The 14,195-nt window shown below is 55.0% G+C and overlaps 2 protein-coding genes across 15 annotated transcripts in view; one reads left to right on the top strand and one right to left on the bottom strand.

Moving 5' to 3' along the window:
- MRC2 (mannose receptor C type 2) overlaps positions 1 to 1,378 on the top strand; it is a 52,265-nt gene extending 50,887 nt beyond the window's left edge. The window contains exon 30 of one of the 2 annotated variants that reach the window (XM_053892177.1): positions 49 to 1,378. In XM_053892177.1, coding sequence (XP_053748152.1) covers positions 49 to 269 — 221 coding nt within the window. In that variant the 3' untranslated portion in view covers positions 270 to 1,378. Of the gene's footprint in view, positions 1 to 45 lie in introns of both variants that reach the window. The other variant, XM_053892176.1, reaches the window with a different exon arrangement.
- A 7,426-nt stretch (positions 1,379 to 8,804) lies between these two features.
- MARCHF10 (membrane associated ring-CH-type finger 10) overlaps positions 8,805 to 14,195 on the bottom strand; it is an 83,282-nt gene continuing 77,891 nt past the window's right edge. For 8 of the 13 annotated variants that reach the window (XM_019466630.2, XM_019466620.2, XM_019466619.2 and 5 more), the window contains one exon: positions 8,805 to 9,269. In XM_019466630.2, coding sequence (XP_019322175.2) covers positions 9,123 to 9,269 — 147 coding nt within the window. In that variant the 3' untranslated portion in view covers positions 8,805 to 9,122. Of the gene's footprint in view, positions 9,270 to 12,723; positions 12,767 to 14,195 lie in introns of those variants that run through there. The other 5 variants (XM_019466627.2, XM_019466631.2, XM_019466628.2 and 2 more) reach the window with 3 other exon arrangements.

Genomic DNA, 14,195 nt, shown 5'->3' with positions numbered 1-14,195 from the left:
GCAGCCGGCGGGCAGCCTGTCCCCTGAGTGTCCGGCTTGCCGCAGCAGCGCTCCCGGAAAACCCGGCGGCCCTGGTGGTGGTGCTGATGGCGGTGCTGCTGCTCCTGGCCCTGCTGACTGCGGCCTTGATCCTCTACCGGCGGCGACAGAGCGCGGAGCGTGGGACCTTTGAGGGCGCCCGTTACAGCCGCAGCGCCTCTGGCCCCGGCGAGGCCACTGAGAAGAACATTCTGGTGTCTGACATGGAAATGAATGAGCAGCAGGAGTAGAGCCAAGGGCGTGGGCAGGGTGGGGACAGGAGGAGTGGGGAGGCTGGGCCCTGGGTCAGCGGGGCCCCCCCACCAGCTACCAGCCCAGGTGGCCTATGGAGGGGTGCCTTTGGGATCACTGTCGGGAGCTGGGGCTGAGCAGGGCCTGGCTGGTGGGGTCCCTCCCTCCCATGAGGGCTGGGCTGAGACCTGGCTGAGTGCAGAGTGGTGTTTCCCTTTTGGGGGGCCTAAGGTCTTGTCACCTAGGCCTGTGCCCCCATGGTGACCGGAAGCAGGACGGGAGCCTCTTTCTGCCCCTTTCTCCCCAGGCCCCACTGCCCAGGCCTGCTGACCCATGCCCCAGGACCCCCTTCTCATTGCAGAACCTGAGGGTCCTCCCCTGAGCCCTCAGCCAGCCTCTGTCGCTTCTCTCCTTCCTGGAAGCCTAGGCTCCCAACCCCTCTCCCCCATCCCCTCTCCCTGCTTCTCATGCAGCCCTTCCTTCTGAGCCAGAGCCCCAGGGTTTGGGGAGCCCTGTTGCTCATGGTGGGTGTCAGCGGAGGGAGCCAAGCATCTGTCACTCCTGTGCCTGCTGGAGTGGCCCATGGGGCATGGCAGGAGGGGCCTAGGTTGGGCCTGAGAACCAGGGCACCACTGGGGTGTCACCTGGGCTGGAGACAGGACTGGGAGAGACGCCCTGACCTTCTGGGGGTGACCGGGCTGAGGTGTCATCTCCTGCCGGTTAGGGGAGGGCTCTGTCCCTAAAGAGTCCCCTGTGGGGACCAAAGTAAGTTCCCTAACGTTTCCAGCTCCTGGCTCTGGTTGGGAGAGAGGAGGGGGTTGCTAGAGCCCCTGGGACCTCAGAAGCAGGAGACCGCCCTCTAGTGGGGCCCAGAGGAACAGTGCCCAAGCTCCTGGGGGGCCCAGTCCCAGGGCGCTGACTCAGTGCCTTCCGGAACCCCGGCGGGGGCTGGGGCGGACGGCCAGTCCCTGTGCCATGGCGCGGGGCAGTGTGAACACAGACTCAAAGACGTCCTTTTTTGTAGTTCTTAATTTTTTTAATGTGCCATTATTGTGAAAAAAAGAAAAGAGAAAGAAGCAAACAAATAAAACACCTTTAAGAGGCTTGAGAGAGAAGGGTTCGTGCTTTGTTCTGTCGTCAAAACTTCCTCGTGTTGCCTCAGAGAGAAATGTCGTGTTTGGAGTTAGTGTTGTGTGCTCTTTCTGCGGTCCACCATTTTGTTACTATGCCTTGGCCCCATGGAGACCCCTGCACCCTTGTCTCTTCTTCTGGACCCTTGCCTTTCTGGGCCTGCTCCCCACGTTCCCTATTCCTGGGGACGTGTGTGTAAGTAAGTGACAGCTCAGGAGCCACCTGATGGCTATGTGAGCTTTGGCAACTTAGCTCACTTTTCAACGTGTGTAAGATAGGAGGACCGGATGAGCTTCCTGGGGCTGCTTTAAGGATATTTGAGGATTAAATGAAATCATCTGTGCAAAGCAGTTAGCAGCCCAGCACCTCCGAGCTCAGCCAGTAAGGGCCTCATAAATGCCAGCTGTTACTGTTATTTCTGGGCGGCGGCCCCCAGGGCAGCCTTGGAGGTGCTCAGGCCAGCCCTGGGCTGGGGGCTCCACGTCACCATCTTTCAAGGCAGCCACATACCTGTCTCTGAGCTTTGAGAAAGTGCACATTTGTTCTTGGGGAGTTTGGGCTCTGAAACCCCCCAGAGGCGGGGTCGGTGGCTTGCAAGACCTTTCTCCCACCAGCATTCACTCCGGATATTTGAGCTGCAGACAGCAGCGAACAAAGAGAAGGCTCTGCTAGTCAACGATGCCAGGTACGTGCTAGGTGCTATGGGGAAGACTGAACTAGGCCATGGGAAGGGGGTGTTAGTTTGGACTGGCTGGCTGGTGGGGTAGAGTCTTATCAGAGGAAGTGAGATGAACCTGAAGGAGGTGAGGGAGTGAGCAATGGAGACACCTAGGTAGGTCCAGGCCAGGGGGGGGGGGGGGGGGTTGGGGGCGGTGCGGGCTGGGCCCTGCTGTGTGTTGGTCCCTGGTGCTTCAGAGGACCAGCAAGGAGGCCAGGCTGGCTGGAGGGTTGGGAAGGGGAGCATGGGGGAGTCCAAGGCCTTGAAGGCAGTGGTAGAGAGTATGGACGTTGTTTGAGGTGTAATAGGAAGTCGGTGGGAATGGCTAATCCGATTGTCCTTTGAAGATGGTGGTGTGGACCGGTACCTCGGTGTGGCCAGGTTCTGGGCGCCGGCACATATTACGTGCATGTTTTACCTTGTTTGTGATTTTGAAAACAAGTTTCTGTTTTTTGAGTAAGTTGTAACACCACGTGGTTCAGAGTCTAAACCTAAACAGTATGAAAAGATACACATTGAGAAGTCCAAAGCTTTTGGCCTGGACAGTAGGGTAAATGGGATGCCATTTTTTGAGCCGCCCCCCCCCCCGCCGAGGTTGGGCTTGTGAGCTGCTTCTCTGAACCCGTGACTGAGGCCAAGCCCGAGGCCATCGTCCAGCTCTCACCTCCCTGCAGTGGCTCTCCTCTGACGGGCAGCAGCAGGACCCGTGGAGGGAGCTGGTCACTTTGGGGAGGGAGCCCCAATCCCACAGGGGAGGGGTCCTTAATGATTAATCCACTTCCCCCTGAAGCGATTTGCTCCCCAAATTAGGGAGCGGCTCCCTTTGTGCGCTAAGGGCCCTGCCATTATCTGCAGCTCAAAAGACTGCTTGACGGGCCTGCAGGGAGCCACCTGGGGGCAGAAGCTCCCTGGGCCTCTGCTGACCCCTTGCCCTGGGAGGGAAGAAAAGCTGAGGGGTAAAGGCAGGGTCACGGGATTCCTGGGGGTGGGAGGAGCAGCCAAGGAACTGAGGACGCAAATGTCTAGTGCTGCCTGGGGGTAGCGATGGTGAGTGTCCAGAGGTTTAAATTATTCCAGAAATACCTATCCTGGCCCCTCTATCCTTCCCTCAGGTGGCTGTTGTTCTCACCAGAGCCCTGTTCCCCGGCTAAACGCTGGACTTCACAGACACCTGGGGGCTCCCTGTAGACTTTGTTCTTTATGCTGGGGGGCTCCTGCTGGCCCAGAGGAAGGTAAGGGGAGGCTCTGGCAGCTCTCTGTCAGGGCAGGAAGAAGGCTCTGGGCCTGGAGCAGCCATTTCCCTCGGGCTTCTCAACAGTGCTGGTTCTGATGGAGTCCGCTGAACCTCCTGTCTTTCTGTTCATTTCAATTCAATAAACATTAAGGACGCCTCTGCATTCCCTCTCTGCTGGCGGCAGGATCTCATCCCCGGTGGGCCTGGCCGAGGGCACTGTGTGCCAGGCACCGAGGCCAACCTCCACCTGCAGGGCTAACCTGGCTCAGCTCTGGCCTCCTGGATGTTCGGTGACAGCTCACTGAATCCATGAATGAACGGGAGAGTGAGGCCGCCCTCCAGAGAACAGTGTCAGGCCTTTTCTCACAACCTCTCCTTGTCAAGGCAGAGATGGCCTCCTCCCAGGTGTCCTGGCAGAGCTGGGCTGGCCCAGTGGGCAGCACTATGAGGCCGCAGGGGTGAGGAGCCAGCCAGCCACACCACATGGCTTTCCTGGAACGGGCTGTCTGAGCCCTGCCAAGCTGCCTGGAGCACTGGGGCTCCAGTGTGTGACAGGCACAAGGTAAAGAGTTGCATCTTGAGGGCAGACCGGAGAAAGAAGGGCAGGAGGGGGAAAGGAGAGGAAAAAGGGAGGGGCCTCAAGGGGGGACAATGAGATCCAAGTGCCCAGACGTTCAGGCCTTTATCATAGGGCTCAGGGCTGCCAAGAGGCCCCAGGAAAAGGCTGACCTCAGTCTTGACTGCCACCAGAGTCGGCACAACCCGAGGTGTGATTTCAATCCTTCCTTGTCCGGAAAAGCAGGCGGGCAGCCAGCCCTGGAGGGAGGAGAGGAGCTAAGCAGTAAGCAGGCATCCGCCCCCCTCCCCTTGAAATGGATTCGTCGCTGGCACTCAATGCAAAAAATTGACTATCTTCTGATAGCAGATGGTGGAAGTTTAGTTTTAGCCGTTTCCAGGGAATCCTGCTCGGCTAAGGCTTTCTGGTCCACTGGGCGGTTTTCTCCTTTCCTCCCTGGCTCCTCTAAGTTCTGTGGTCCTCTGGAGTATCCAGCGACACGGTCCCTAGTCATTGCAGTTCCCTGCTGGTTGATGAAGAGATGCCCTTCTTTTGCCCTTGTGTATCTCTCTTTGGGACTTGGGAAACTTTTGGACAGTGTCTTTCCCCATACGGGGGCTGCAGGGGGCTCAGGACACTGCCTCAGACAGGCCATTCCTCCATGATAATGGTAAAAATCAAAATATTCATTGAGTATTTACTATGTGCAGCCCTGTTCTGTTTGCCATGAACTAACTGATTTTATCCTTTCAAGACACCACGAACAGGTGAGGAATGGAGGCACAAAAGGGGAGGACTTGCCATGTCACCTCTTCCCCACCCCGCCCCCCGCTGCTCTATAGGAATTGTGGCAGAGTCAGCCATGGGAACAGAGAGCCCCTGGGATCTTGAAGCCAGTCTCTGAGACTCAAGAGTTTTGTCTCAACCTATCATTTCTGCTTAGAGTTTCAGAAGCCTATTTTGAGCTTAAGGGTGGAGAAGGACGGCTTTCTTTTTGCCCTTCCAAGGCAGTGGAGGAGGGAGACGTGGGTAGCCTGGGCTGGGGTAGGGCTGAGGGTTACAATGTACGATGTGCGGAATTGCAGGGAATACACAGAAATGAGGTGGGGACTCGGTTGATATATTAGACATTTACAAGGTTAGGGATATTTAAAAACTCATATTCGCCTCCTCAGTGGGAGTTGACTCATCCAACGTGCTGTTGTGACAGGGTGCGCTCCCCTCTTTCCTACTGCCTGTTCTTCTGGGTCCTACTCTCATTGTGCCAGCCTGGGTTGTGACTATGGAAGCTCCCTGCTGCCTATGTGTGGACTCTCAGCTCCCTGTCTTGGCCCCAGGGTCCCCTAGCTCCCCTGCTCAATGAGCCCTTTCTAGCCAGTGGCTCCCACCATACCCTATGTTTGTATGTGCTCCCCACCTGCCCCTCCCTCCACCACCTCTCTGCTTACCTGAGCTCCACCATCCTTCAAGGCCCTTTTCTCCTCCACAAGCCTTCCCTGAACCTTTGGCCCTCCTGGAGCTGGTTAAGGATATTACCCCCTCTCTTAGGCAGTCTGGGAGCCCGGCCTTGGCCAACAGACTTCATCCTGTAAACTTTGGTGCATCACACAAAGTTAGGTTTGTGATGGTTAATTTTATGGGTCAATTCGACTGGGCTAAGGATACCCAGATAGCTGGAAAAGTGTGTCTGTGTTTCTGGAAAAGAGTAGCATTTGAATGGGTCGACTGAGTAAAGAATATCTCCTTCTCCAGGGTGGGTGGTCATCACCCTATCTGTTGATGGCCTGAAAACAACAAAAAGGCAGAGGAAGGGTGAATGTTCTCTCTGCTTTGGCTAGAACATTCGTCTTCTCCTGCCCTCAAAAATAAGCCTTTCTGGGTCTTAGGCATTCAGTTTTTGGTGATTTTTTTTCTTTTTTTTCTTTTTCTTTCTTTCTTTCTTTCTTTCTTTCTTTCTCTCTCTCTCTCTCTCTCTCTCTCTCTCTCTCTCTCTTTCTTTCTGATTCTTATTTTTAAGTAATCTTTACATCCAATGTGGGGCTTGAACCCACAACCCTAAGATCAAGAGTCACACACTCCACCGACTGAGCCAGCCAGGCACCCCTGGCCTTCAGGTTTCAACTAGAACTACCTCACAGACTTCACAGGCACTTCAGTTTGCATGTGGTAGATGGCAGGACTTCTCAGCCTCCATCATTGCGTGAGCCAATCCTTCATAATGAATCTCTTTCCATATATTTATAAATATACCTTATTGGTTCTGTTTCCCTGGGGAACCCTACTACAAGTTTCCTCTCAAGTAATGTGAGGTTAGTAATATCTGCCTCACAAGCTTATTGTGAGTCCCCAGGCCCAGCTTCTAGAAAGTGCTCTATGGGTGGCATCTATATTACCTTGATTTGACTTTTTCTGTATATATCCTATTGCCCCAGAAAGGCTATGTTCCTAGGGGGTGGGCATCATTTGTTTTCTGTGTGTCCTTACAACCTGGCAAATGGTTGATGGTTGATAAATGTTTGAAGGTCATGGTGAAGGCAAAGGTTTTGTTTTGTTTTTTTTTAATCCACGTTCCATCTACTGTGTCTCAACCTCTAATAGATTTTGACAATATTTACTCAGTTAGAAAGGGGCAATGTAGCCCTTTTCACCAGGGTCTTTTAATAAATGACACTTGATCCTTGAGGCACCTCAGGCCATGAGAAGCCCCATCAGTGGAGCCCTGGGCCACAGCAATGTTGAATTAATGGTGCAGGTAGATATTAGTTCTGCTGTGTCTTTCCCACTGAGACCTCAGAGGAGGCACTCTGAGGCACCCGAGGAGGGTAAATCCTTGAAATAGTTTTCAAAAAGTCAGTGTTGGCTGGTGTAAACCTGTGACAATCTCAGGGTAGCTGCCTCAAACACTGTCCCATCTTATAGTGGATTGGACCTGTCAATGTTTATACGGCCACCTCAGATTCCATCAAGCTCTCTATAAAACTTATTTATTTTTTATTTTAGAGAGAAAGAGAGCACAATTCAGGGAGAGGGGCAGAGGTGAGGAGGAGAGAGGAGAGAATCTTTTTTTTTTTAATTTTTTTAAACATGTATTTATTTTTGAGAGACAGAGAGACAGAGCATGAGTGGGGGAGGGGCAGAGAGAGAGGGAGACCCAGAATCCAAAGCAGGCTCCAGGCTCGAGCTGTCAGCACAGAGCCTTATATGGGGCTCGAACTCACAAAATGGGAGATCATGACCTGAGCCGAAGTCGGACACTTAACCGGCTGAGCCACCCAGGCACCCGAGAGAGAGAGAATCTTAAGCAGGCTCCTCGCTCAGCACAGAGCCTGACTCAGATCTCCATCCCATGACCCTAGAATCATGACCTGAGCCAAAGTCAAATGTCGGACACTCAACTGACTGAGCCACCCAGGCGCCCTAAAACTTTTTTTTTTTTTTTTAAATATGTATTGTTCCTTCTTAGACATTTCTCAGTATTGGCTCCTGGACCAATTCTTTAGTCTTGAGTCAACCTTTGAGTGCAGTTGAAAAATAAAGGCCCATTTTCTCATAGAATGATTAGGGCTTGAGGCTGCATTTGTGAATGGAAGAATTTGAGGTTTTAGGAGTTTTATTTACATCAGGGAGATATTTTCAACTGGAATGGCTCTTGTAGATTCTATTAACATTCAAAGGCGTCCCTGTGCTTTGCTTTCAGCTCTTGGAGCTAGGCTGCCTGGCCACACCCACCAGCTTGCAGTAATAGAGTCACTTTAACTGGATCGTGTCAGGGATGGACAAGATTTTGAGGGAATTCAGTCAGAACTCAGATTTCCTAAAACCCTGCCGGCACCATCGCTCATCTCAGGTGACCCCGTCTTTGTGGCAAAATCTGCAATGGCTACTCCTGGTCTTGGAAGGTAGGAGGGAGACATACTTCTTTCTTCTCATTTTCCCTTTCTCTCTCCCTCTTCTCTCTCATTCTCTGTCTTTTCCTCCATTTTTAGAGAAAATTTATTGAGGCGTATTTTACAGTTATACCAGAGTTCATCCATTGTGAGCACCCAGTTCGATGAGCGTTAGTAAATTTGTCCAGCTGTGGAAGCATCACCCAGGACCCAGCTTTAGAGCAGCCTCCTCACCCAGATCCTCTTGAGCCCGTGTGTAGACAGTCTCTCCTTCTGGTCCCAATCCTGCCACTCCTGATCTATCTCTATAGTTTTGCCTTTTCTAGAAATTGTGTGTAAATAGAATCGTACAGTGTTGTCTTTTGTGCCTGGCTTCCTTCACTTAGCATCATGCTTTTTTTACATGTATTAGAACTTCATTCCTGCCATCTTTTATTATTTTTTTGACCTTTGTCCCTCTCTCATACACACACAAACCTTCTCTGAGCTTTTAATTTTTTTTAATATTTATATTTGAGAGAGAGAGAGAGAAAGAGTGTGCGTGAGGAGGGGAGGGACAGAGAGAGAGGGAGACACAGAATCTGCAGCAGGCTCCAGGCTCTGGTCTATCAGCACAGAGCCTGATGTGGGGCTCGAACTCATGAACCGTAAGATCATGACCTGAGCTGAAGTCAGATGCTAAATTGACTGAGCCACCCAGGCACCCCTGACCTTTTTTTTTTCTTAACCTCACATGTTGGCCTAGTCTTTGGGCCCTACGGTGTCAATAGGAGAGTTGTATGGAGTCCACACACCAAGCCCGACCTAAGTAGGTACTACAGGGGCTGCTGGCCATTCAGCCTGTCACAGTCCACAGGGTCCAGGACATGTCACCATGATGGTGGGGAGCAAGGAGAGGTGGAGGTGGGGAGAGGGGTGAGATATGCTTCCCTGTCCCCCAAGTTTGAGGCCCTGAGCCTTTGTGCAAAGAGACCAAAACAAAAAACAAAACACACACACAAAAGGAAGCTGGGTGAATTAAGTCCGTTTACTGAGGATGTGGCTCGATTCCACTCAGCATGGAGTAAGGCCTGACCAGGTGCCCTCAGCAGAGGGCCCCCCGGGCTGCTGGGTGGGCAGGGCTGCTGGGTCACCTGGGCTTCTTGCTGAGCCAGCAGCGGGGCCACCTGCAGGGACCCAACAAGCCCCGGGCTGCTTGGCTTGCGCTGTCTGGGACTGCACTGGGGCTGCGCCGGTCGCTGCTGCCGTCTGTATTGCTCGGGCCAGACCCCGAGAAGAGAGGGGCACGAGGGGGAAAACGGTAATGTAAACACTTTGGTTTCCGTTTCAGTAAAGAGGAGGAGGAGGAGGAAAGGAGGCATACGGGGATGTAGAAGAAGCGGCTGTGGGGCGATGTCTTTGCAGAGCTCCAGGGCCAGCTCCCTTGCTAGACAACGTGGCCGTTGCTATCGTTTCCATCCCCCAGCTCGGAATCTGGAAAGTAAGAAGGCGTCTCAGGCTGTGGAGCCACAGTGGACAGCGAGCTCTGTCAACCAGGGTGTGGCTGGGCTTCCCCTCCTGACCCCCACCCCAGCACCTGTGCCCGGGCATTTGCGCGCACGCATACAAACACACACACACACACATCTCTCTCTCTCTCTCTCTCTCTCTCTCTCTCTCTCTCTCTCTCTCTCTCTCTCTCTCTCTCTGTCTCTCTCTCTCGCTGCAGTGCCGGCAACAGCGTGGATAAGGGCCCGCTGTCCGGGGAATCCTCGAATGCCTGTCGGGGCTTCCGGCCAGGGCAGAGGGGACTGTAAGCCCCTCCACAAAAGCACATCCTCGCCTGACCTGGTGCTGCAGATGTTTGCAGGGTGAATCCCCAGAGGAGCCTTGCTGCCTCTCAGGGCAATGCCTCCACATAAACCTCTACTTCCTTGCTGGGTGGGGGAATGGGGAGAGGGTTGACCTAGGTCTTTAAGAAATCTTTCAGAGAGCAAATGGCTGGAGGTAGAGGGTCCTGGGATGGGAAGACAGGGAGCAAAGAGGCAGTGGGGTGGCAGTGGGGGCCCCGGGGAAGAGGGGGAGTATGGGGGAGTTGTCTTTATTCTTGGGGGAACTCTTGTTCTCAGAATACTTTTCCCGTTGGCATCAGGAGTGCTCCCTGACTTATCCGGAAACCACTGAAGAAGGGCAGGGAGCAGGATTAATTGGCATCCTGGACCCTCTCTGCCTCTGCCTGTGCTACAAGGAAGCTCCAGCCCCATGAGCTGTCCCTGTGCCCTGGCCTATCCTGTTCTTTCCCCCAAAGCTAGTTGCCTAGACTTGCGTCTATGGGGGTGAGGTGGTCTGGCCCAGACTTTGGCCTGAAGACCCTCAAGGCTGCACCTGTCCACACCGGTACAGCTGGCTACAGGAGGCATAGTTCCCCTCCCAGGCCTTGGACTTGGCTGTGGTGACAGTCATTTGTGTCAGTCATTTGTGAAGTGCCTGTTGGCGGGGGGGGGGGGGGGTGGGGGGGGGGGCTGGGTCACAGAGCCATATGGCAAGTGGTGGAACTTGGGCACACCCACCCAGGAACTCTCCGAAGCTGCTTTTACCTCAGTGCTGCCGGTGGCATTTGTGTGCTCCAGATCCAGGGGAGGGGGGAACCCAGTGAGAAGCCTGTCATGGGCACCACGGAGCCCCAAAGAGGTTGGCATCTCCTTGTGCCACCTGGTGGGCCCCGATGTTTCGTCTTTTTCCTCCCTTTTTACCTGAACTGAGCTAGGGCAGCTGTGACTCAGCTCTGGCAACCCAACTTTAAAAAGTGCTCCCGACCAGTTGAGCCATGCCAGGCTGCTGGGGAGCAAAGGAGAGTGTGGCCGGAGGAGGACCGGAGGCATGTGCATCTGTCTGCCTCTGGCTGCCCCGGCTTGTCTGGGTCTTGATTGTGGCCCCGGCCGGAAGCTAGGCAAGCGCGGCACCTGACCAGCGTGCCAAGATAGCCCCTCTGTGCAGGGCCCTCTTCCACCCGGGCTGTATCCCCAGTGTCTGGGATGGTGCAGGGAGAGAAGGCCTAGACCCGCATTTCCAGGGGAGCATTGGCTGCCCCGCGTTGGGGCAGATCCTACAGCTAGTCCCAGCTTCCTGAAGAGGGGAGGGCAAGTGACGATCAGCGGGACCATCTGCCTCTGAGCGACGCAGGGGGGCAGCAGCGCAGCGCCAGGCACTTGCAGGGAGGGCTCCCGTAGGTCTCGGCGGAGACTCTTTTTTTTTTTTTTTTTTTTTTTTTTTTTAAGCAGAGCCCCAGGGATGCTCTTCCCCCTCTCTCCAGAGAGGGCAGGCTCCCCTGCGGCCCGGGCGAGGAGGCCCCCAGACCCCCGGGGAAAGGCTGCGTCCCCGGGACCGCAGGGCGACAGCGGCCCGCGCTGGGCACTAGGGGTCGCCCCCGCCCAGCCCAGCCCAGCCATCGCGCGCGGGCCGCGGGTTTCCCGGGACCGGTTAGAGCCTCCGGGGCGGGGGGCGCTGGGAGGGGCGCCTCCGCCGCCCTGCCCGGAGCCGCGGCCCACCCCCCCCCTCCTCCCCGGCCGGAGCGCGGGCCCAGGCGCCCGTGGTCGGCGCCCGGCCGCGCCCATTCGGAGCAGGGGCTCTCGCCGAAGGCTGCCGCTGGGACCTGCGAGCGAGGCGCAGAGGCGCTTTCCCCGAGACACAAAGGTCTTTTCTAAATCTCCACGCTCCCTTCCCGGCTGCCGCAGGGGGAGCAGCGGCTCCGGGTGGGCCCAGGCGGCAGGGCCGGGAGGCGGGGCCCCGAACGGCCCCGGGACCTGGCGAGGGCGCCAGGGGACGCGGGGGGGGGACACCGTGGCGCGCTCTGGGCTCCTTTTGTGAATGGAGGGAAGCGTCTCCTCCCCGCGTCCCTGAGAACGGTCAGCCCGGGTTGTCAGCGCTGCGTGCCCCGAATAATAAATTGGGTTCTCTGGGGTCGGAATCCGGGCCCCACCCTGCGGGGCTTTGAGCTGGTCGGGGTTCCCCAAAGCATCGCCGCGATCGGCCGCGTCGGGATCCCCGGGGGTCCACCCCACCGTCTGAATCCGAACCCCTGGGAGGGGCCCAGGAACCTGTCCTTTTGGTAAAAATCGCCCAGGTGATTCGGATGGCGAGGCCAGTGTGGGAATCGTCGTTCTAAACCTTCCACCTGCCTTAGGGCGGGCGATTGTAAAATTTCTCCCCTGAAGAACTTCTGGAGATGGGATTGTCACACCCGCCTCAGTCCACGGTAACGTTCATTCTCCCTGCTGATGGAGGAATCCTTCCTGAGTCTGGCTGTAAACCCTCCTGCTTTAATTAAGCACATTTTCTTTCGTGTGGTGGGGTGTTTGTTTTTTTTTTTCCTTTTCTTTTTTTAATGGGATAACGAACCTGTTGGAAGACAGCTGTGCTGCCTCCTTTGTGGGACCTTTCTTGGGAGACCTGCTGTCCTCGTTCAGCCTCCGTATCCGGCTGGGCCCCCTGACTGGACCGCGTGGTGAGAGGATCCAGGACAGCCACTAGCCCGTGAATGAACATGGTCCCTTCCCGTGATGGCTAAACAGCTCCCTTCCAGGGTTTAGAAGATAACCCAGGAGGCTCCCCAAGTACCGGATACTGGAAAATCCCAGCAAAGGCGAAGGGAAAAAAAGCCTGCAGCCAGCCCTCCGGAGCCCGCCTGACCATACCATCTTCCCTTTGGCTGGCCCTTGTCCTTGATTTCAGGATGAGTTAAAATTCTTATCTGCTGTGCCTCCAGCCTACTCGGACTCGCTTTCCTGACTGCTGCAGCTAGACTTTCCCAGGCTTGGTGGGGTTATTTTTGCCTCTGGGTGGTGGTCATTACTTCCTTCCACAGTATGAGGTTCAACACAGCCACGGGGGAAAAAGAGTAAGTTAGCAAAAACACCCTCAAGATGGCAGGACTGACCCCCAAACCTACTTTCATTTTCTTCCGGTCTGGGTTGTGGGTAATTTCTTGACAACTATGAGAAAGAAGACAATGAAAAATGAATTTTTTTTTTCTCCAAAGCAATTGTGAACAGATGTATAATTCCCCGCTCTCAGGAATGTCCTAGGACTCCCTTACATCACCTTAAAGGGGCAGAGGTGCCAAGGGCAGTGTTGATATTCACCCGCAGGGCAGGGCTTAGCCTCTCCTAAAGACACCGGCGGCCACGACCCAGGTCACCTTTGCTGGTTCAGGGCTTCTAAATTTGGCCATGTGTGCGCAGACTTGCTTCCTTTCAGCAATTGATCTGAGTAGCAGAATCCCATTCTGGATGGCCCGAATCATCTACAAGCCAGTGGGGGTGAAGGCCGTGCTAATTGGCCACTTGCCTCACCACTGGCTTTTAAACAATCGGTTGTATTCTCTGCCCGGCAGGAAGCAGCAGGCCCATCAAGGCTCTGGGCTCCCTCTTTGTTCTGACTTTATGGCATTTTATGCCACAATGAGAAACACTGTGTACTCCGTGGGAGCCCATTGTGCCAGGCTGCAAGGATGTGGCTCCTGTGCGGAAGGGCTGGTGGTCTTCCCCCCAGCAGAAGAGGGGCTTTGTGACAGGCTGGAGGACAAAAACGAGGGGTGCCAGACACTGTTCCTAGGGCAACTGCTGGCCATTGTGGAGGCAGCGTTGGCCCCTGGGTCCCTGTCACCCGCAGACTAGGGGGAGGGCAGGAGAAGGATGGACTCTGTCCTAAGTAGCAGTCCTGGGTACGGGGTAAATTATACGCCAGGACTGAGCTATCCACAGCTCCCATGCCCTCCTGCTGAGCCGGCCACATCCCAGCCTAGACTCAGAGCCAGGTGACCGCATCTATATTAACCAGGCATTCCTCAAGGAAATGCCTTCTGGGTGAGCAGGGAAGTTTCCCCAAATGAGGGCCAAGCCTGGGCCTCAAATATTTTGGGTAGACTTGGTCCTTTGAGGCAAGAGTTTTGGGTTTTCTACGAACAGTGTGAATGGGAGGACCTGGAGAAAGTCCCTGTGGCCTCACACGTGAATGGGCCGGTGGGGTTTCAGAGCTCCTTCAAGACCCTGCCCGCCTCCCAGGCCAGCCGCTGCATTCCCTGCCCCTCCTCCCAGTTTCACACAGGTGGAAGTTTCCCTACAGGTGAAATGTTAATACAGCACACCCGGGGCAGGAAACCAGGGCGGGTGCTCACTCCAGGAGGACACAGGCACCGTCATGATCCCTGAAAGGCCCGGGGTCCCTTCTGCTCTTTGCCTTTTAGCTCAAGGACCGAGATTCTTTCTATGGTTTGACGTAGTCCATGGAGGTCGGCACTTTGGGGCATCGGGGAGCTGCCTTGGGCAAGCAGGGAGAGGGATTCAGGGTACAGGTACATTTCATTGAGGAAATGGAGAGCACGATACTGACAAAACCTATGGCTAGGAGAGAGCCCAGGAC

Source organism: Panthera pardus, unplaced genomic scaffold, assembly GCF_024362965.1.
Source record: "Panthera pardus isolate Hobbes unplaced genomic scaffold, ASM2436296v1 HiC_scaffold_3, whole genome shotgun sequence".
Classification (NCBI taxonomy): Eukaryota; Metazoa; Chordata; class Mammalia; order Carnivora; family Felidae; genus Panthera; species Panthera pardus.
This window is presented reverse-complemented; position numbering and strand designations above follow the sequence as displayed.